General features: G+C 33.9%; 3 protein-coding genes across 27 annotated transcripts in view; 1 reads left to right on the forward strand and 2 right to left on the reverse strand.

Annotated features, from left to right (window-relative positions):
• Nucleotides 1-240: 240 nt before the first annotated feature.
• Nucleotides 241-4,814, reverse strand: LOC110110741. The gene is made up of 4 exons (XM_020842358.2): nucleotides 4,694-4,814; nucleotides 3,277-3,408; nucleotides 1,869-2,083; nucleotides 241-839 (listed from the first exon to the last, which is right to left on the reverse strand). The coding sequence occupies exons 2-4, from the start codon at nucleotides 3,367-3,369 to the stop codon at nucleotides 551-553; spliced, it is 597 nt and encodes a 198-aa protein (XP_020698017.1). The 5' UTR covers nucleotides 3,370-3,408; nucleotides 4,694-4,814; the 3' UTR covers nucleotides 241-550.
• Nucleotides 4,815-8,279: 3,465 nt separating this feature from the next.
• LOC110110740 overlaps nucleotides 8,280-23,612 on the reverse strand; it is a 31,693-nt gene continuing 16,360 nt past the window's right edge. For 6 of the 25 annotated variants that reach the window (XM_028693662.1, XM_028693656.1, XM_028693653.1 and 3 more), the window contains one exon: nucleotides 12,140-12,816. The gene's annotated coding sequence lies outside the window, so the exon portion shown is untranslated. Of the gene's footprint in view, nucleotides 8,991-12,139; nucleotides 12,817-23,612 lie in introns of those variants that run through there. The other 19 variants (XM_020842355.2, XM_028693655.1, XM_020842347.2 and 16 more) reach the window with 11 other exon arrangements.
• LOC110110736 (kinesin-like protein KIN-5A) lies at nucleotides 8,455-19,489 on the forward strand. The gene is made up of 22 exons (XM_020842341.2): nucleotides 8,455-8,646; nucleotides 8,743-8,858; nucleotides 8,943-9,072; nucleotides 9,735-9,890; nucleotides 9,980-10,453; nucleotides 10,556-10,653; nucleotides 10,770-10,926; nucleotides 11,009-11,078; nucleotides 12,104-12,177; nucleotides 12,263-12,316; nucleotides 12,393-12,473; nucleotides 12,555-12,666; nucleotides 12,741-12,827; nucleotides 12,947-13,122; nucleotides 13,270-13,431; nucleotides 13,510-13,617; nucleotides 13,707-13,865; nucleotides 13,935-14,018; nucleotides 17,023-17,228; nucleotides 17,330-17,431; nucleotides 18,232-18,341; nucleotides 18,474-19,489. The coding sequence occupies exons 1-22, from the start codon at nucleotides 8,455-8,457 to the stop codon at nucleotides 18,686-18,688; spliced, it is 3,123 nt and encodes a 1,040-aa protein (XP_020698000.1). The 3' UTR covers nucleotides 18,689-19,489.

The raw sequence follows: 23,612 nt of genomic DNA on the forward strand, positions 1-23,612 counted from the left end.
ACCGTCCAGAGACCAATCAGGTGCAGCCACTCATCCAGTATCGAACAGTACCGAGCCGCGGCACCGAGTAGGGGTGACGTGGCATATTTTCATTGGGCTCAGGACGGCATTCGGTGTCCGCACCTAATAATTTCACGGTAAACCGCAGGTTCACAGTAAAATCCTTCTCCAGAGAGAGAAAGAGAGAGAGAGAGAGAGAGAGAGAGAGAGAGAGAGAGAGAAACTTATTTTGCTTGATTATATATTTGCAGACATTAATTTAAAATTTAATTTAAAAAAAAAAAAACATTCCTTTCACTCAAAGTTCTTACAACCAAACATAAGCACAAATCACAAAAACAAATGCTTTGTCTCCAAACACATCCAAACTTAAAAGAAAAGGAGTGACAAAAAGCAGCAGGCAATAACTACAGCATAACTTCAAACTGGAAATTTGAATAGCTTGCCAGCCTAGGTATATAACTATAAGAAATAATTCACAGCTTTAAGAGCTCAAATCACTTGTTTTTCTCCATTGATTGCTGGATATTCATTGATTCAAACCAGTTGATCATGTATGCTCTGCAGCATTAGAGTCATAATAAGTAGTGAGAACCTCACCGTAAGCTCCTTTAGAGTCATCCTCTTCTAAGTAATCAGCTCTTGCATTTAGAGTCAGCATCTGACATACAAGCCAGAACAAAGCTGCATCAAGTGCTAGGAAAGCAGCACCACCAAAGAGTCCAGTCTTAGCAGTTGGGCATTCATAGTTCGGATCGAAATGCCGGTTTAGGGTTCTATGAAGTCCTTCAGTGATTGTTACCCACATCAACATAGCTTCTGCGAACAGAGTTACTAACCTGGTATCACCACACCAACACATCATAATATCAGCAGTGCAAAGTAGTAACAAATATTGAGCTCAAGTTATCAATCTGAGCTTAGTTATATTGAACCAGTGAAATTGCTCTTAAGCAGCAACAAATGTGATAGGAAATACTTGAGTTCGCAAGTAACCCCAAGGGTAATTCTTGAGTTCGCAAGCAAACCTATCATCAATTGGTGAAAAAAAAACTAGAATAACACAATCTAGGAGAAATCAGCACAAACGATGAATTGCAATACGAAAATCAAACCAAATAAGTACATAAACAAGATACAAGTGATCCTCAATTAGAGAGGAGGATCGTCTCTCCCAAATCTCTTGACGAGATAGTCTAGAGCCCCAAATCACCAAGGAACCCTAACTGAAATCAAATCAAGCATATCCTCACCCTAAAACATCTCATGCTCTTTCATACATAAACTTTCCTAATCTAATTTCCCTCCCAAGCCCTAGCCGCCCCCTCCTTTTCAATTTTGAATTCAATTGGACTAGTGGGGCCCACTATTGTTGGCGGCAAGAAGAAAGGGAGGCAGCACTTGTCCGCCTCCTGTAGACTTGAGCCGGCCTTTGGGCCGGTTCAGGTTGAACCGGCCTAACAAAAGTTGTGCATGATATGGAGCAAAAGGATCTATTTAATGGGGAGTGAGTTGTTGATGCCATATTTGAATTAATTTTCAATGAACAATGAACTTCCAAAAGAAGCAAAGGTACTTGCAAGTTGAAAATTGAAGCCATATCTTCATTGATTAGTGTTAAACATTTTAATTCAAAATTGTTTACGGAACAACTGCATGTTGATTACCATTTACCGCTCTGAATATGAAAAACCAAACAAAATTAAATGATTTACATTTCAGATTTGAATATTAACAAAAAAGATAGCTGATTCCAATCAGTTAATATAATGCTAATTATGAAGAAAAAATATCGTTCATCAACAAATCGGCAAAGCAATTTTTCAACTTAAAATAAAATTTGAACTGAGAAAGCAATAGATACGTACGCTGCAACTAGAAAAAATACACGCATAGTCATGCCCTGGAGAAGTGCATTTTTTGGAACAAATATGCCTTTATAAGGGAAAAAGACAGCGACCAGGCCAAGAGCAGCAGATATTAAAAGAGATACCACTGATAAGCTTCCCAAAGCAACTGTTGGATCATTTGGAAATTTGCACATAACATAATCTTTCATAGGCACTGCAGTTCCCCGGGCAGGCTGTTACAACCAGAAAATAATAAGGAAGATGCATATCAATAACTTCAACAACAAAAAAAATGCAAGTCAACAATTCATCGATAAAAACTGAGTCTTCGTTTTCTCCAATATATTTTTTAAATAAGATTAAAAAATTGGCATATATTTATTCAACATGTAATCTTCAAGTGGAGGTAGAAATTAGAATTTAGAGTAATTATATGCTTAATACCACTATGTATTTTGTTAGATTAAGTGTATTCAGACAATTTTTGGCTATATTTCAGTAAAGAAGCTCTCTCTTCAGTTGAATATGGTATTCTTGGTTGAGGACACTTACTTTAAGGTTTGGATGTTTTCAAGTACATACAAAATATACAATAAAAAAAAACTGAACTTAAAGAAGAAAGATCAAATTCTAAGATCAATTACAAGTTCAGTTTATTAAGAAAAGCTGATAATATCAAAAATCATTTTTGACACATAAACGGTATATATATATATATATATTCACACTTGCAACAAATTAACACAAGCAAACAAATAAAAAAATAATAAAAAATAAGTATACAGACAAACATCGGTTCAAACAAATAAGCACACACATGGATTAAAAAAAAAATCAATAGATGAATGGGACCTCATCAACGCCAGATGGCAAGGTACCATTTATGCTCTTGTATATTATATGGTCCTACCTCACATAATTACAGAAATATAAGCTTGTCATGCCAGTAAAGAAGGGTTGGTTTGGACCAAGCCGGTCAAGTGAAGAATTGCCAGCTAATACATACATATACATACGGACTTAAAATTAAAAATAAAAATGTCCTATTTAAAGTCAAGAATCTCTCCCTTGTATATATATATATATATATATATATATATATAATTTTAGAATTCTTGGTGAGAAGATGTCTCCAATCTAGATAACTAATATATATTCTTATTATAATATTGCATTAAAAATGTAAAAGAACCAACAGACACTACAATTCATCACCTTATTGAGTGCATTATTAATCTAGTCTCCATTTACCATAGTAATTAGAGAGGCATATCATCATCATCATCCATCTTATCCCAAACTATTTGGTTTTGGAATTATGAATCTTCATTTTGTATTTGTTATTGTTAAGTATTCTCTTAGATGAACTTGAAAATCCTTTTGAACAACATCTATCTATAAAATAAATGAATTCAATAAAAAATACCTTTTTGTTTTCAGCAAGGACAGCAAATATGAAGGCCATGGCACCAAAAAATGCTACCCCTAGAGCAATAATTGTGGTTTGACTTACAGCCATGACTTAAAAGAGGCTAGATAATATGAAATGCAAACACTCCTGCAACATTAATTCATATAAAAGAAAATTAGAAATCTAACATAGTAGAATTAGAAATCTAACAGAGCAGATCAAACAAAAAGCAACAGAAATTAGAAGCAATATTATTTAAAAGTATGCAAATTGCATGGATTGTGCTTAATTTTTAACACAATAGTTATTTCTTGTAATTTTATCCAAATATTTTTGTCCGACATTTATACATCTATTTTAACTGAAAAATATCCTTCTAAATTCATAAACTTGCACGCAATGATATGAGAGTCGAGCACCCCGTCAAAAACTATTTGTAAGAAATACATCTTGATAAAATTTTAGACCAATTATGCCTTCAACAAGGGAAAATTAATTGATATAAAGTATTCAGTTAGTATTGATTATGTTTTTCTGATTTTATCCTTAGAGCTTTTCAAAAACTATTTTTTTAGGCACAGTTATATACGAGTAAAAATTTTAAACTAAATTCTCCAAAAATCAAGGAAAAGATATTGAATTTTTCATCCAAACAATTCTAATTTTTTGCAGGATTTTTTCCTTGCCAAAATAAAAAAGGTAGAAAACAAAAATTAAAAGAAACCTAAAACCTACCACAGCATCATTAAATCATACAACTGATTAATTCAACTATAATTTTGAATTTATATAAAAAAAAAGAATTTATAACCATTTTGAAGATAACATTAAATTTTTAAAATATTTGTAGCAAAATTAAAATTAGAGGTCATTTTTCACATAAAATACTAAATAAAAAATGATGACATTTGCAGTTGCTCTAAAAACAGAACAATATATTTGAAGATACGCTGTAGTTTCCTCCTAAAGCTTGAAAAAACAAACAAAATAATCCATGTCAACGAGTTGATGTATAAAGTAATTATGTTCAAAAGTAAAAGAAATCCCTAATTGTTTACTGGTAAAAACCTATCTTGATTCTTTTATCACTTACAAACAGGGCTGACTGTGCCAAATCATACAAATCAATTATTAAAAAATAAACAAAAAGATGGAATCATGGAACTCACTTCTTCTTTACTGTCTGAAAAGCTAGAGAAATCATGAAAATCAAATACAATTAAAAAAACTAATTAACTTTACCACCACATCTGTATTAACAGAGAAAATCAAACCGAAACACCATAGAAAGAAACATTTAGATCAAACATCTACGAAATCCTGAGGAAAACTAATCCAATTAATACGGCAACAAAAAGAACCAAACAATCGTAGTAACGGAAAATATAAACGCTGAAGATAAGAATTTTTGAGAACTGATTGTAAACCCGACTTTGAAAACCCTCCGACGATCAACGGAAAGAAGAACGGAAAACAGCCACCGTTAGGGCGCACCTACGGATCAGCTCATTCGGATTAGAATGGTAAATGGTTATATAGCGGGAAAGGGGAGAGAGAACTATTTTGTAAATAAATTAAAAGAGGACCAAATTAGAAAAAAAGGTATTTTACTATTTACACATAACTTACAAAGTCAAATATCATATTTACATATTTAATATCTAAAATTTATTATTTACATAAATATCATTTAATGTCCTCAACAAAACTCTCACCTAAGAAAAGAAGAGGACAAAAGACAAGAAGGTTATGAAATGATCTCACTTATAAAGCTATCAATGAGATCAATGGAGTGCGGAAAACTATAACAACTATAATTTTATTTGACTATTTTTTTTTTCAAAAAAAATTATAATGAAAAAGTACTTTTTGCAATCATAATAGTAAAATTATTTTCCCTACAATAATATTACAACCAGTTTTATAAAACACTACAGCTATCTCAAATAGATCCTAAAAAGATCTCAAGAAGTCACGACAAAATCTCACTAAAGAAAGGCGATGAAATCGACGACCCATGAAAGACACCAAGCTTGATAATAAAATTGTAATAGATGGTGGGATAATATTATTTTTTATGTTATTTAAAATTTTGAGTGTTATGGGAATAAATAAAAAATTTAAATTCTTTAATGTTTAAATAAAATCTTTCCAACACTAATCAATTTCACATTACCGGTCGGTCCGGCCGGTTCAATCATAAACCTTTCTGAAGGCCGATCTGGTTCAGCCTTAAAAACCCAAATCGACCAGAACCGATTTGAGCTGCCGGTTCAAACGAGAACCGCCCGATTTTCTAAAATCAGCCGATCTAAAATTTTAATTAAAATAATTAAATAAATTATTTAATATTAAATAAATAATAAACTTAATCAATTAATATAAATATTATATATTAAAACTCTTAAATAAGTACTAAAGACAATGATTATATAATATTTACAACATTATCACATGGTTTCACAAGGCTCCATATGAGCTCCTATCATGTGTAAAAGCAAAAAAGCTATATAAACTATGCAAATCAAAACATCACAAGTGATGTGAGACTAAACCATACAAAACAAAAAATTATTTTTGATTTCATGTGTTAATTTTATTAATTTTTTATAATAATATTATTATTTATTACATCATCTGATTTCAACCCCGGTCAACCGGTCAACCGATCGAACCGTGAACCTCTCGTTCTTCCAGTTCATTGTCCGGTCCAGTTTTCACAACCTTGCTAATCATCCTAAAAATGTATGACTAGTTCAAGAGGAATAAAAAAAAAAAGATAAGTTTGATTTTTTGTAGAAATTTAAAATTTTATTTATGATACAAATGAGCATAATCTTAATTAATATATGACTTGAAATTAAAGATATAAATAGTTTTCTTATAATTATAATAATAACATTTTGATAATTAATTAAAGTCATTTTTATTTTAAACTAGAATTAATCAAATTTAAGATTGTTGCATCCTAGAATTTTTGCAACGATAAAGAAATATAAAGTTTAATGTCTTAGCTTTGTATGAAGATCCAGCACACAATCAAATAAAAGATAAGGTGGAGCGTTCATAAGAGACATCAGAGTTTTTACATGAAAATCTCTAAAAAAGGGGACGAAATCATAGGGCATTGCCCAATTTGAATGAATATGTTAATGTTTGCAGTCTGTTACAAATGAGATCCTTCCTTAGAGGGAAGGCCTTGGCTTGATGAGTAAATATACATCATATGTAGTGCATGAAATGGTGCGACTTATAAGAATCAGTATTGACATGTTCATCAATGTAGATGAGAAGATAGAGCTTTATGTCATCTTCTGTGTAAATCAAAAGAGAAGGATCCATTGTGCTTTAAAGTTCTGAGTGAGTTGAGTAGAAAAGGTAGGAATCCATTATCGTCCAAGATACTTTACTCAGCAAACGATGACGATACATACTTATAAATAAAGTCACATGCAACTCCTATAAACTCTTCTTCATTTTTAACAAATTGTTGGTCCTATCAATGAAGGCAAGGGTTTTGAATTTCATTTATTAGATTATGGCTTTCTTTGGGACAGTTTTTTTACTTCTTAAATCAACTTTTTTAATACAATTAAAATTTGTGTACTAAAAAATTATTTTAAGAAGCAGTAAGAAAGTTATCCCAAATGAAGCCTACAGCTTAGGAGAACGGGGGTTAGGGATTCAATTTTTAAAGTAAAATTAATGAAAAAGATGTTAATTTAAGTAATGCTATCATTTACTTTTATGAATTATTAATCAATGTTTTAATTTTCACAAGCCCTATAATGCCTCATAATCAAATTTGAAAGAATTGTCTATTTATCATTTTAAAAATATATCATAGATTTTATAAATCATCAATATTGACCATAACTAGCAAAAACAACTAAAATCATATACATCAAGATATTTTACTATTTATTTACCCAAAATATTATTTACACTATAAGGAGATAACTCTACAAAAGAATAAAAGAAAATATAAAACCAAAATTTAAAGAATACATGAGGATCTACGACAATCTCACTCCAAGTGGTCCTGGCCCATTACCAGACTTGAAATCATTGAAAATTCATATTCAATAAAGCCTCACTCTCTGCCCGTCAGCGTAATCGGCTATCTGTTACATGCTACAACCAGGATAACACCACAAGCCATTTCTAAAGGAAAACACGTCGACCCACGCTCCTGCATAGGGTATTATGTTTTAATAGTCAATCCATTTTATAGTATTAACAATTAACCTTTCTTGCTCATACAAATATCACAATCAAAATGCAGTAGGAAATAATCAATTATGTTCATTATAAAAAAATATATATATAATAATCAAAATCATTGAAAACTAAAATGAGATTTGAGTTACTTATGACAAATAAAAGAGATCTCTAGACAAGATTGACAAATAAAAAAAGCCCCGAACAATCTTCTCTCTCTTCTTCGATAACGTACGACACTGAAATTCAAAATTTTCATTTAAAAAAAATTATTTCAAAAAATTTTGGATTATTACACCCTTAATCAAACATCTTCATGAACTTATTCACAATCTTCATTAGCTTTAAATATTATTATTATCAAGCCTCTTAATGAACTTCTTATCGAGCTTATTTATAATAAAGTCTTAAACCATATTGCTCGCTACCATAAATGAATTAACAAGCTATTCAAGCTTGTTCATTTAATTACTAAATATTTATAAAAGTATTCAAAATTATTTGAATAGTTAATTAAATCGATCATGACATATTATAATCGAGTGAAGACACCAATAATTTGTTATCCTATATAAAATTGACGAATTTTATAATAAAAAATGGTGACAATATAAACAATGACTTCTTAAATAATAAATATTTTTTTCATTAAAAAAAATGTTGTAAGACAAATTCCAACGGTGAAATTTTTTTAAAATTTATATATTTATGCAGTCTATTTTTAAATTTCTTTAAGAAAATTTAGCTTTTTTAGTCAGATACAAAAATTTCGCCTTCTAACGGCTAGCATGGAAGAAAAGAAACAATCTCTCTCTTTTGACTGTTAGTAGAACTTCTCCTAAAAACTATTTCCTTCTGTTAAAGAACCGTTAAATGGGAGTTGCTTTCATGAATTCTCTTCCCTCCAAATGTCGTCTCGATAATTAAATCTAATTATTTATTGATTGAGTAAGCAGATACATAAAAAATAATATGGCGATGAAGAACCACATTGGAGGCATCAGAAAAGCAGAAAAGACTGAATCAATATCAGATTGTAAGCCTTCAGGTTTCAATTTCTACTCTGATTTCAACGACGGCCACCGGCCGCCGGCGGCAATTCCCTGTGACTTTCCTCTTCACTGCCTTTTCATCCTTCTTCCTCCATCAACGCGCTATCTAAAGGTCCTTTCTTTGTAATCATGACAGTAAGAAAAAATCCATTTTTTTGAAAAAGAAAATCCGTTTTTGATGTGCTTATCTGCTTCTCCGAGCTCAGAGGAAATGGAGGGCATTCAGAGGAAAATAGGAGAGATGCCTATGAATCTCTCTTATTCTTCTTGCAACAGAAATGACAAGGAAAAAGATCTCAACGTTCAAGTTGTTCTCCGGTGCAGGCATGTGAAATAAGAACTTTTTGTCCTTTCAGTTTTTTTTGTTTTTTTTGGCAAAATCTGTTGAAATCTTTTGAGTTTTGATAGACCATTGAGTGAGGAAGAAGCAATTTGCCGCATGCCGACCGTTATATCCTGCAATGAGTTAAGGGGAGAAGTCTTGGCAATCCAGAAGATTGGAAACAAGCAGATCGATAGAACTTTTGTGTTTGATAAGGTCTTACAACTTCAAACTTTTTTTTTTAATTAATTAAATTGCATGTGTTTCAAGTAAAATTAGTTGTAAAATCTGTTTTGTTTAATGTTACCTAAACAGCAAATTCTAACTAAATAGCAGTTTTATTTGAATAATAGTGTAGTTAAACTAATCAACATTGAGACGTCTTTTGATGTAATGATTGAAATTTTATTAGAAACTTCAAAGTTATAGCAGCACACTTAGAATGCATTAATTTCTAGGAAATTATAAGAACGAACAAAACCGTAAGGCGCTAAAATGGACAAGATCTCAGTAATTAAGAACTTGGATTGTTATAATATAAACTCCAACTATGATCCTCCTCTGTTCCACCATCCTAATAATAACAAATCAGAAGAGTTTGCAATGATAATTGGAAATTCAGGTAAAAAAAACATTTCAGCTAGAGCCTAGAATGAAGATAAAAAAATGTGATTAGATGACGATAGTGGAACCAGGGAGTCAGCAGGGGTGGCTCTTGCTCCCATAGTTAGTGATAATCCTTTTATAGCTACGTTCTGTATGAAAGTTTCTCCATCAGTCATCAGGAATCTCATGCAGCTTTTAATAATTGTTTAGCCAGATCGTTTGATGCTACTCAAATTGATCTTAGAGTTTTTTTTTTTAATGATTTTACGTAGGTTTTTGGCCCCACAGCCAAACAAATGGACTTATTCTCTCAGTCTATCTCTCCTATGGTTAGCGAAGTTCTCCAAGGCTTTAACTGCACAATTTTTGCTTACGGGCAGACTGGCTCAGGAAAGACTTACACCATGGAAGGAGAGAAAAAGACAAAGGTTCTTCTTGTAATTGTTTTTCATCGTTTCTTTAGTTCTTCAATTATCATATCTAGCATTTATGAACTGATTATCAGTTTTTTTTTTAGAACGGGGAATTCTCCAGTGACGCAGGTGTAATTCCAAGGTCAGTTCAGCAAATTTTTGAAGAACTTGAAGCAGAATTCACAGAATACAGTATGAAAGTTTCTCTTCTAGAGATTTATAATGAGGAAATAATAGATCTTCTGGCTCCTGATGAGTGGGAGTCATCAGATGATAAGTTGACGAAACCTATAGCTCTAATGGAAGATGGAAAAGGAGGTGTCTTTGTGAAAGGAATGGAAGAGGAGATAGTCCGTTCTGCGGATGAAATATACAGAATATTAGACAAAACTAGCGCAAGAAGGCAGACTGTTGAAACACTACTAAACAAGCGAAGCAGTCGTTCTCACTCCATATTTTCAATCACAATTCACCTCAAAAAGTTTACTCAAGAAGGAGAAGAAGTGATCAAAACTGGAAAGCTCAATCTTGTGGATTTAGCTGGTTCAGTGAATGTTTTAAGATCAGGTTCTGTAGAGGTGGGTAAAACTAGCCTGTTCTTCAAGAGAAAATTATTACCTTTATGAGTTTCAGCAAATGGAAAAAGCAGAAAATTGTAGCTTGAAGTTATATGAATGCAGGGCAGAGCAAGAGAAGCTGGAGAGATAAATAGAAGTTTGCTTACACTTGGTCGTGTTATTAACGCACTTGTTGAGGAATCCAGCCATATTCCTTACAGGTAATTGAAGTGAAAACTTACAACATATTTTATGGCCAAATTCATAGCTTGATGCATTTTGTTGATGTTGTTAGTCAACTCTAGGAATTTGTCTATTTCTGTTTCGAATTTGTCAGAGATAGTAAGTTGACAAGATTGTTGAGGGATTCCTTGGGAGGAAAAACCAAGGCTTGCATCATTGCAAACATTTCACCTTCGATTCAGTGTTTGGAAGAGACACTTAGCACATTAGAATATGCTCATCGTGCAAGAAGTATCAAGAATAAACCAGAGGTTTGTTACCTCATGGAAATTTGTTATTTGACAGTGTAGGTGATCACAAGTCTGACTTTGTTATGATATTGCTATTTTGCAGATCAATCAAAAAATTATGAAATCTGTACTGATGAAGGATTTATACTGTGAGATTGATCGTCTTAAAAAAGGTTTGTGAATATGAAATCTTCTCTCCCCCTCCCTCCCTCTCTGTGTCTCTCTCACGCACACAATCTTCCATCAGCTTCTTAGTCTTAAGCAAGTTTGATGTTTCAACTCTTAAGACAAATTCCTAAAGAGAGGGATTATAATAGATTAAGCTGTCTCCATTGTGGCTTGAAGGTCAAGAGTTCATATCATAGAAAACTATTAAGAAATACTTCAAGAATTCAAGTGAATCCGAATAAGAGAGGAGCAAACAGCAAATAACACGAATTTGGAAGAGAAATTTCAGCAAAACAGCACTTTTGATTGAAGTAATTCAACTTGAACGACAAAACGAAGGAAGATGTAATTGATCCTCAATTCGAGAGGAGGATCTTCTCTCCCAATCCCTAGAGGAATTTAGGGCCCAATGCTCCAAGAACAAGAACTCTCAAATTAGCCAGCAAAAATATGCATAACCCTAACCCTAAACAACTCTTAATATTTAATACATATTTCCCTAATTTCAAATACTGAATTCAAATTTTCCCTACCTCTCATAGCCGCCCCCTACTTCTTTCCCAATTGGCTTGCCAAGTGGGCCCACTTAGGCTTTGGCGGCAATCCCTCAAAGGGGGTTGTTTGGTCCTTCGCCTGTAGCAGAGAACAGGGCCTTGCAGGGCTGCCTAACAAAAACATAGGTGGATTTAATGAAAGTCAGATGGAAGGGGATGCCCTCACTTTCTTGGCCATCCCTTACTAACTTGTCTGATTGGGTGACTGGGTCTATCCCTCAATTCTCATTATTTTATGACATAGGATAAAAAAATTGCAAAAAATAGGAACAAGTCAAAGAGCCAAAATGTAGATAAAGAAATTGCAACAAAACATTGTACCCCTTCGGAAGATAAAGCTAAACTTTTATCATGTTGCATTAACTCAAAAAAAATTTCTTAGATTCACCCTTAATAATTTGGTAATGAAACTTCTAAGTTGAATCCTTAGTATGATTATGCATTTTTTTGTGACATATATATCACCTCTTGTGCAGAAGTAATTACTACAAGAGAGAAAAAAGACATGTATATTCCGGGGAATATCTTCCTTCAAGAAGGAGAAAAGAAGGTTGTGATGTAATATAACTTCTACCAACAACTACATTATTTCATCAATATTTAAATAATCAAGTAGCTCTTATGTACTAATTCAGGACATGGCCGAGAAAATGGAGCACATACAAGTAGAATTGGAGTCCAAAGATAAGGTGTCTTCTATAGCTTGATCAATTCTCAAAGTTTATTTTCAGAGAAGCTCTAACCTTGATATGATACTAATACCAGCAATTAATTGTGCTTCAAGAACTCCATGATTCTCAACAACATTTGACTGCAGAGTTAATTGAAAAAATTGAAAATAGTCAGGTATAATATTTACGGCCTTTGCATCTATTTCTAGCCGTTGAAAAGCAATAAAATTCCATTTTGTATATGCCTCTGGCCCAGAATAAATTGAAAGGATGTGAAAAGGTGATACTCGATCAAGAAGAACAATATCAAAAGGCAAAGTACGCAATAAGAGAAAAAGAGCATTTGATAATGCAGATGCTTCATTCAGGTTAGTTAATTGCAGTACTACTCTTTCTTCAAGCTTTTGAGAACTCAGTGATTTTTCTACCTCATTCCTTCTAGAGAGAGTACTTGTTGAGCACGCCAATTGTCTTAGATCTGAGCTAGATTTTGCTGCTTCTGATAGGTCTGAATTATTCTGTAAAATCGGTTAGTATTGAAGAACTCAAGTGTTTTCTATTAAGTTATATTTATTTTATGTTGTTCATTCAGAAGATCAAACCAGATAATATTTTATAATGATATAATCAAGTGTGGTTGATTTTCAGAACATAAAGATAATATAGCAGAGAGGAACCAAATCATTGTGCAGAGGTTTCAATCGCAGTTGACTGAACAGCTTCATACTATGCATAAAACTGTCTCAACTTCTGTGATGCAACAAAAGAACCAACTAAAAGAAATAGAAGAAGACATGCAATCATTTATATCTGTGAAGGCTGTGGTAAACACATATAAAATGATAAAACATACTATTTTATATCAGAATTATCAAATTGCCTTGTTTTTATGCTTTAAAAGAATATAGGAAAGCTATATCTAAAACGTTCATAAATCTGAATCTTACTCATTGAGTTCACTTTGTACCCAGGCTACTAAAGAACTTGAAGGATTGGTTGATAAATTGAAAGATCTTTATCAATCTGATATTACAACATTGGATGGTTTGGCAGGAGAACTAGATCACAATTCTCAAGTAACTTTTGGGAAATTGTATTCACAAGTACTAACACATTCTACTTCTCTAGATGATGTAAGAATTCCTTCATATTCCTGCAATTTTCTGTTCAACAACTACTTCCTTAGGTTTGATATCTTCGTTCTGCGACAGTGCTTTAAAAGAATTGCATTCGAGGCAGATTATTTGCTTAAAGATCTTCAAAATAACCTCTCAAAACAAAAATTCAAACTGACCGATTTTGTACAGCTGCAACATGAGGTTGGTGCTTTTAATGGAAACAAACAAACTCTCTGGTGCTTTTATTCTGTGAACTTTGCTCACTTTCAAACTTGTGATAACTAAAACAGAGAAATTTAAGAACTGTGGAGGCAACACGTGCCATTTCAGATACTGTCAGTAGTTATTTCCATAATGTAGAAGTTCTTATATCTAGATTGAGCAAAATCTTGGAAGAAACAAAGACTTCACAGTACCAACAATTAAGTGAGCTGGAGAGGAAGTTCGAGGTGATCTTCTTTTGCAATGGTTAACTATACAAAGGTCAATTTTCTTCTTAATTAATCTTATTCTTACAGGAGTGTGCCGATTATGAAGAAAACCGATTGGTAAAGAAGGTGGTGCAGATGCTGATGACTTCAAAAACAAAGCAGAAAAAGCTGGTAAAAACTTAGCATTCTTTTTTTACTCATCACTGTAGCACTTAAACACTATTATCAACCGCTAAAGAGTTTGTTTGGGAGAGTTGTAGCCAATCATCGTTGATAGCACTAAGTCTTTTATGTTTTCAAATGCTTTAGGGTTTATTTAGGATAGCTCTAGTTATCCATAAAATTTGTGAGAAATGAAATTTTTAAAAGATGTTGCTAGTATTATAGTATTTTTTTTCTAACCAAAAATACAGACAATAAATTTATTATATCTACCACACAATATAAGATCTAATTGCGAAAGTTACTTCTTGCGGCTAAAATTTCTAAAAAATAATAAGAAAATTGCAGCCAAATAAAAGTATAGTTCCAAACATAATATTTATCCACCCAATAAAAAATTAAGTTTGTTTGTAGATTTGGATCAAAATAAGCTTGACCTGTTTACAACTACTCAAATTTGGATCATTTAAATGAAAATCGGCTACTCTTAAGATGGTATGATGTGACCCATTAGGTATATGAACTATGTTGATAGTCGGCAAACTAATTGCTTTGGCCATCCTATTTGCCTTTATACTGAAGTCCATATTGACCCATACACTAACAACTTGAAAAAGATGCAAAATTGGTGACTTAAGCGACAGCCAGCGGGCACGACACGTTACTTAAGTAGTTAAATAGCCTCTGATCACTGAACGGATTGCGACGTTGTGATCAGGGCATCGAATTTACCCAAGAGGAACTACCTCGCAGTCCAATCGGGCGAAAACAGTTAAAATTGGCGACCGACACCCAAAAATGAGGCGCGACGTTACCCAAATGACGTCTAATCGCAAAACGAACTTCGTCGTTACGTTTGAAATGCGGACAATACCCAAAAGTAATTGTAATTTTGCCTAGCAAAATTCACGTGGGGAAATCGACGGGGATCGAAAGTCGACGACCCTCAAACTGGGGAAATGACATGCAAATTGAGGTAACAACGTGTAAATCGAGACACGGCTCGAATCATCAAGTGAATGTACAGTTGTGGCGCCAACCGAGATATTTATTTTTAACGTTTATATTAAGCCTTCAAGGTCTATTGCAAAAAAAAATCACTAATAAAGACATAAAACCGACAACGAACCCAATCTTCAGTTGGCAAATAGACAAAGTTGACAAGGTTCAACCGATCAAGTAAAATTTCTCATAATAACTCCAATGATGGTCGTATTGATAGAAAATCTCAATCAGAGAGGACCCCAAATATTTGAAAATTTCTCTCAAATTCTCATGAAAATTCAAAACTAAAAAATCACCAAAACCTAAAATATTTAAAAATTGAAATAAAAAACACATAAACACTTAAAACAAATGTCCATCCACCTTTCGCAACAGTTTGTCAAGGTGGACAAACTTGAAAATTACTTCAACTTACAAAAAACAAATGACTGGTCAAGAATATAAATAAGATTCATTCTTAATTCGTCTCTTACTAGTAAGGATGTGACATGTGTCCTCTAACCAGTGGTTTCGCTGCCAAATGGTATCACAGGTAAATAGTTATGATCGGGTCCTTTTGACCGGGTGGTTGTGAGCTTCGAAAATTTGCACCTCGGCCTCCCCTTTTTCGGGAGAGTTTTAACAAATTAGGTTATGAGGTAAATTTTTAGAAGGTATATTGAGTTTGAAATAATACACTACCCAGAGATTTCTCCCTCATTTTGCGAGAACTTCATGATCTAAGTTCTAGTTTCCTATAGGCGCAAGCCTATATAATTAATTACCCCTCCTGGTAACGAAAGAGAACTTTCGATTAAGGCTAGTCGTCAAACAGATACATAGTATTTGGTGTATAGTAGTAGCATGAGTTTGGTATTTGAAAATTTAATATTTAAAATCATAAATTCACCACCTTGCACTTAAAGTTGAATGTGGGGGAATGATGATGAGCCCAATCAAGATCCCATGGTTCCATCATCCCGGGTCATTATGATCCTTAGTATACTTAGTCAAAAGAGGTAGTTGACCCAACCTGACAGAAGGATTCTTGTCAGCAGCCATGGGTTGCATCGTCCAAGGGAACCTTATAGACCTAGGATGAGTTTTTGTCTAAGGGGACTAATATGAATCCACATTAGTTTACAGAAGGCTTTGTGCCCTATCAATTACATCTTATTGACATCTTATTGATTCATATCTCAAAGATTTGAAGCCATTGGGGAGCGCACGGGCTTGAACGTAACCATAATACAATAAAGTCATTAGACCAATTCACTAGGTTAGAGGGTCGCAGTCTTAATCGTTAACCACACTGAGCCATTTGGCCAAACAACAGGTTTTTACAGAGCCGTCCGACCAAACCGCCAATCAGAGGACCAATGTCACATTCTTACTAGCTCGAGACTGTTTAAGAATGAATCTTAATAATATTCTCTACCAGACATTAGCTCCTTTAAAATCATAAATTCACCACCTTGCATTTAAAGTTGATGATGGGGGAATGATGATGAGCCCAATCAAGATCCCATGGTTCCGTCATCTCGGGTCATTATGATCCTTAGTATACTTAGTCAAAGGAGGTAGTCAACTCAACCTAATAGAAGGATTCTTGTCGGTAGCCATGGGTTGCATCGTCCAAGGGAACCTTATAGACCTAGGATGAGTTTTTGTCTAAGGGGATAAATATGAATCCACATTAGTTTACATAAGGCTTTGTGCCCTATCGATTACATCTTATTGATTCATATCTCAAAAATTTGAAGCCATTGGGGAGCGCACAGGCTTGACCGTAACCATAATACAGTAGAGTCATTAGACCAATTCACTAGGTTAGAGGGTCACAGTCGTAATCGTTAACCATGCGGAGCCATTTGGCCAAACAACAGGTTTTTACAGAGCCATCCGACCAAACCGCCGATCAGAGGACCAATGTCACATTCTTACTAGCACGAGACTGTTTGAGAATGCATCTTAATAATAATCTTAATAAATTGTTTTTATTCATCTTACCATTGACATTTTATTATAGGTTCAAGCAGCATTTGACATTCTTAGAGAAAGTGCTGCTGATAGAGCAACTAATCTACAAAAAGAAATATCTAATGCTCAAAATTTAACATCATTGACTAAAGAGCAATGGAAGCTTTACATGGAGGAAACTGAAAATAATTACCAAGAGGATATTGTTGCAGTGGAAAGCAGAAGATGCAGCTTGGAAGAAGGTCTGAAAGATTGGTATGGTCATCAATATCACTTGCAGGTGCAAACTTTTTGTATATAAATGAATTTGAAGCCTAATAGCATCCTAATCTTCGGACATTCCCTATGGTTTGCAGCATACAAAAGGCTGAAATGGATTCACTACTATGGGAAAATGCTCAGGATTGCTTGTTGAGCTTGGGGAGAGCGACCATATCATCAATGGAATCGATTGTAAGGTATGCAAAATTGTTGCAATTTTGCCAACTTTTTTTTCGGCATATTATTTTTAATGAGTGATACTCTCATTATCTCTATAATATAATTATTTATTACAATATTCTTCTTATATTTATCACATTTATATCTTAACCTCTCATTAACTTAGTTTGCAATGGTTTATCTATTTTTCATATTCAAGTTCAGAAAGCATGGTTAGTCCAATTATAGATTTCTAAAACTTTGGGAAGTCTCCTTAATCTATTATTGCATTGCACTCTTTAGTTATTTCTTCATTTTTTTTAATATTCAAGAAGTTACATGCTTCTATATCCTCATTGTATTGAATGATAGAGCCAATGTAGTTAAGCTCATCATACTTATATTTCACATGATCTTTCATCATAATTAAGCAACGCTAAATGAATTTTACCTTCAATGAAATTACTATCATATTCTATTAATCATAAGTCTCTCATCTAGCAAATACTTCAAAAGTGATCTTACAAATAAAAAATATCTCAATTGAAACTATAATCCCTTCCCTGGTCATATTGTCTGATAATCAACTAGATTACTTTTCCCATAAAATTCCCATTACACAAGTTATCGAAATGACACTTTCATCTTTTCTTGGCATATTCACTTCAACTCATAACACTTTATTCATCATTACCATTCCTAAGTTTCAAGATCTACTATTTCTTTCCTTTAACTATTTCATAACCATTTTTCTCCTTTCCTAAGATCTAACATTTTATATAAAATATCAAGGTTTTAGCTTTGATTCTTAAATCACACTCCACATTTTCTTGGATAGGAATGGAATGGAGGTCAATCAGCTACTACGAGCTAACTTTTCTTCTACAGCCACAACTTCACTTGAGGACTTTGATGTTTGCAGCAAGAATCTTCATTCCTCGTTTAACTGTGAGCTTCGAGATTCATCTCTCACATGTTTTTGAACAAATAGCCACACTTTCTTGGATAGTGATCTTTAGCCTTATTGATGGAAGTTTTCTTTCTTTTTTTTTGTTTTCATTGGATTCATATAATCCACAGGTTATCTGAAACTTCACAATGATGCATCTGAGAACATCAATTCCATCATCATTCCATCTCTTAAGGACATTTGGGATCTAAAGAATGGACACTACCACAAGATTGTTGAGATCACAGATTGTGCTGATAAGTGCTTGGAACAGGAGTACATGGTAAGCATATTAACTACACATCATTTGTTTCGGTTTCAAGGTTATGATGGATCAACAAATTGAGGTAAAATATATAATATGCCATTAATCTTTTCGTGAATATGAATTTTTGGTAGTAAGAAAATCATTAATATTTAAATGATAGAAATGAGAATTTTAAAATGAACATGTGCAAAATTAGAAAAAATAGATTGAGTTTTGTTATACCAAATGGATGATCAAAGTTATTATGACTTTGTTTGGGACAGCTTTTTTACTGCCTCTTGAACTAACTTTTTAGTATAAAAATTAAAAATTTTGTATTAAAAATTTGCTTTAAGAAGTAGTAAGAAAGCCATCCCAAACGAAGCCTATATATATTGAAGATAAGGTATTGAAAAATAAGATTATGTGATTTAGACATGTATAGTGAAGAGTGAAAATGAATTAATAAGATGGGTCGGCAAAATTAATGTCAAAGGACTAGAAAAGATAAGAAAGTAAAGAATACCGGCTGGTGATGACTAATGAAAATTAAGATTCTAATATCAGTTGTAAATTGCACAGGTGGATGCATGACATATCTTTTTCAGCACTAAGAAAGAGGCGAATCAACTTGCCCATTGTGTCATTGACATTGGAGCTGAGAACAACTGACTTTGAAGAGCTCTTTGAAGGTTCTGGGAATGTAAGTCTTTATGTAAAAGCCTTGAAAGATTCTAGAGTTCTCCTAACTACAAGAAATTGAGAGAGAGTTCTACTTGATTCATTACTGAGAGTATGTACAGATTGCAGAACTTCAGACACAAGAGAAAGGGTCATGAGGCCATTTTGTGACATATTTTTTGAATAAAATTGGCGTGAGATAGTTTTTCCACTTGATTAGAGCTATTGAAATGCAATGCAAATGCTGTTTTTTTTTTTTTATGTTTTCAAATTCAATAGACTGTAGGAAAAATATTCTGATTTTTATTTACTTAAACATTAGAGAAAGGATACAAAATGAGTATATACGTGAAAAGGTTGGAGTTACTCTAGTGAATGATAAGATTAGAGAGAGTCGTCTTAGATGTTGGTCACATAAAACGGTGGTCTTCCAATGACTTATGTTAAGAAAAATAGAAGTAGACCAAAAAATACGTGGTTAAAAAATATTAGAAATAACATTTCTTTATTAGATTTAAATGAGAATTTAACTCTTAACTGGACACAATAAAGAAAAAAGATTCACGTAGCCGACCCCACATAATGGGATAAAGCCTGAAGGCTTGATGTTGTTGTTGTTATTGTAATTATTCCGTTTCCTCTCTTTTTTTTCTGTTTATAAAGACAGTTAAAAATCTAAAGGTTAGTATATTTTTACAATGCAAACCTACTCTTCTTCTATCTGTAATTGCAGAATATCAGTAAACCAGCATGAATATACCAGAAGATGAACGAGGAAAATTATATTCATGTTTCATGTACAAGGACAACATACAAATTTCAAATATTATGTTAACTGCACAATAATTTCATTATGAGCAAAAGCTTTTTTTTTTAATGCAGCAGATGTTTAAACTTGTACAAAACCTTTCTTCAAATACAACATTATTCTATCTACATGAAGTTGCTAATTTAAGAGTAAGAATTTCAAAGTAGAAATCCAAATGCAATTAATAGTGAATTAAATATGTCCTCATAAATATCAAATCCATTTGCTGAGATACACATGCAATAAAGCTAAGGTCAGAGAAACAAGATCATTAGTGTATATAAGAAAATCTGTGCTCATACAAAAAATTTGATTCAATTGAAGGGCAGTTAAAGGGAGAAATTTTGAATTAAGATATTCTGACTCAAATTTAACCAGAATGAATTTTATTATCATTAAAATTATTTTGAAATGAATATTGATATATCATCAAAAAATTATCTTGATTGGGCATGAATCTACAAATTTAAGTTGGAAACATCCGAAATTAAATTTGAGACCATCCGAACTTCGATTTCAGCAAACTTATTGTCGAACTCAACATCTCGAAAAGGCGAACCCAACGACACCAAATTCAACCCAATCCGAGCCCAAATGGGTCCAAATCGAAGACCCGAAGTGCATTTGGAAGGTTCAAACAAAAATTGGACGAACAAACAATTTACAAACGTGGCATGCATATAATTGAATCGAATAGATCGACTAGACGAATCTAACGAGCCCAAGATCGTTGAATTCTGATATCATTAAGGCACTTAAATACTCGATAAACAGTTTATGATCAACATAATCTATATCGGTAGTCCATTCGAACCACTCCGAATGTGCCCTTAATCTTCTCTCTATTGACAGGTCATGACACTCCTAAAAAATTATAAATAGACCTTTCATTCTTCACTGAAGGTGGGAGAAAGCAAGGAAGAGAAAGAAGAGAGGAAGCAAGGAATAGAAGGAAGAGAGGAAGAGAAATCAAAGTTTTCTAGCCACCTGACTCCTCAACCACCGCCCGGACATCAACCATTATTGGACTTCCGCCGAACTTAACACCCGACCACTGAAAGTCGTCGAACTTCCTCATGGCCATCAACTGTCTACGAACTTTTGTCTGACCACCAATTGTCGTCAGATGTCAGCCCAATCACCAATTGATGTCGGATCTACGCCTGGCCACCGACCATCATCGGAATTCTGCCTGGCCACCAACTGTCGCACGACTATGGCCTTTACAACCTTTGTTGCCTACCAACTACAGTCCTTCCAACCACCGTCACCGAACTACGATCTTTTCGACCTCCATGCCCACCGACTACGGTTCTTCCGACCACCGTCGCCCGACTACGATCTTTTCGACCTCCGTTGCCCACCAACAACGGTCATTGTCATTTTGACCATCATCACTAACTACGGTCTTTCTGACCTCCATCGCCCACCAACTACGGTCCTCCTGACCATCGTCGCCTGACTACGATCTTTCTGACCTCCGTTGTTAGACTACGGCCCTTCTGACCTTCGTCGCCCAACTACGTCCTTCCAACCTACATCGCTCACCTACTATGGTCATGTCGATCAAGCGAACATGTCAACGTTGATTGTTCCAACTCCCATGATGTAATACACTCTATATGATGTATCTTTGCTACATCGAGCCAAGGCCTTACCCCCAAGGAAGGGCCTCATTTGTAATCACCTCCAAACACTTATGAATTCATTTAAACTGGGCAAGGCCCTGTGATTTTTTTTTCCTTTTTTAGGGATTTTCAAGTAAAAACTCTAGTGTCTCTTATGAACGCTACACTCCAACTCTTTTATATGTTTGTGTGTTAGATCTTCGCACAAAGCTAAGATGTTAAACTATATATATCTCTATCACCACGAATATTCCAAGATGCAACAGTTTGGTGATATCTATGGGAATGTAGTTCCTGACTTGGGGAGGGGGGCAACTATTGCTCCACTCTCGAAAGATCGTTCATATCAACATCATGACATCAGCTATTACTACATCAATTTCATGGAAATCAAATGTGAACTGAGGGTAACCTTAATTGTAATCGTGGCCAACAAAATTCCTCCAACTCCTTTAACATCCAAGACAATATCTTGGAAAACCATTTGTCATAGAACCCCTAAAAAATTGAATGATGCTTCTAATAAATTTCAAGCTCTATATAGTCCCTAGCTGGACTTTTAATCCTTGGTCAAGGTATTAACCTCGACCTCAAAAAGGCAGTAACGGTATAAAGATAAATCATTTTTCACCTTTGATTCGGGATACACATGGCATTTACTCCCTCCCAGTCAAGGCATAACTGATCCCAGGGGGATTTGATTCGATCTCTTCCATACAGATTAACGTCAACGAGTAACGCTCTGATAAATAATCTCGGATAGGTCATACATCCTTGGTGGATTCTATCGACCTCTTCCATAAATGTTAACATCATTGAGAAATCCTCTAACAAATAATCTCAAATAGACATTATTGGTGGATTCTTTCGACCTCTTCCACACAGATTAACATCATCGAGAAATACTCTGACAAATAATTTTGGATTGATCATACATCATTGGTGGATTCCCTTGACCTCTTCCACACACGTAAACGTCATCGAGAAATGCTTTGACAAACAATCTTGGATAGGTCAAACATCTTTGGTGGATTCTCCTGACGTCTTCCACACAAGTTAACGTCACCGAGCAATACTCTGATAAATAATTTTGGATTAGTCATACATCCTTGATTTACTCATTCGACGTCTTTCACACATGTTAATGTCATCGAGCAACGCTTTGACAAACAATCTCAGATATATCAAACATCCTTGGTAGATTCTTCTGACCTCTTTTACACAGGTTAACGTCATCAAGCAATATTTTGGCAAATAATTTTAGATAGATCAAACATCCTTGGTAGATTCTCTCAACCTTGTCCATACAAGTTAATGTTATCGAGCAACGTTCTAACAAACAACTTTAAAAATGTCAAACATCATTGGAGTATTCTACCGACCTCTTATCTACTGCACTTTGAATCATCTCCTTCAACCTCTTCTTAAAAAAAGATTCTAACCTGATAACTATCAGGCCTGCACAAAATTGGCACTATTAGTGTGTAACCAGTGGAAGATAAGATTAGAGAGAGTCGCCTTAGATGGTTTGGTCACATTAAATAGAGGCCTTCTGATGACCCGATTAAGAAAGTTGAGGTATTAGATTTGACTTATGTTAAAAAAGGTAGAGGTAGACCTAAAAAGACTTGGTTAGAAAATATTAGAAATGATCTTTCTTTATTAAATTTAAATGAGAATTTAACTTTTAACTGGACAATGGCGAAAAAGGATTCATGTATCCGACCCCACGTAGTGGGACAAAGGCTTGATGTTGTTGTTCTAGTGTGTAACTAGACTCCTAACATGGCACACTGCTTTGACCCTTTTCATCAGGGATGTCTGATGTCTTCCTCCATCAGTATGAATGCATATTTCCTTAAATAGGATGCAACTTGACCATCACCACCATCAGCCCTTCGCCTGA

This window comes from Dendrobium catenatum, unplaced genomic scaffold (assembly GCF_001605985.2).
Source record: "Dendrobium catenatum unplaced genomic scaffold, ASM160598v2 fragScaff_scaffold_334, whole genome shotgun sequence".
Lineage (NCBI taxonomy): Eukaryota > Viridiplantae > Streptophyta > Magnoliopsida > Asparagales > Orchidaceae > Dendrobium > Dendrobium catenatum.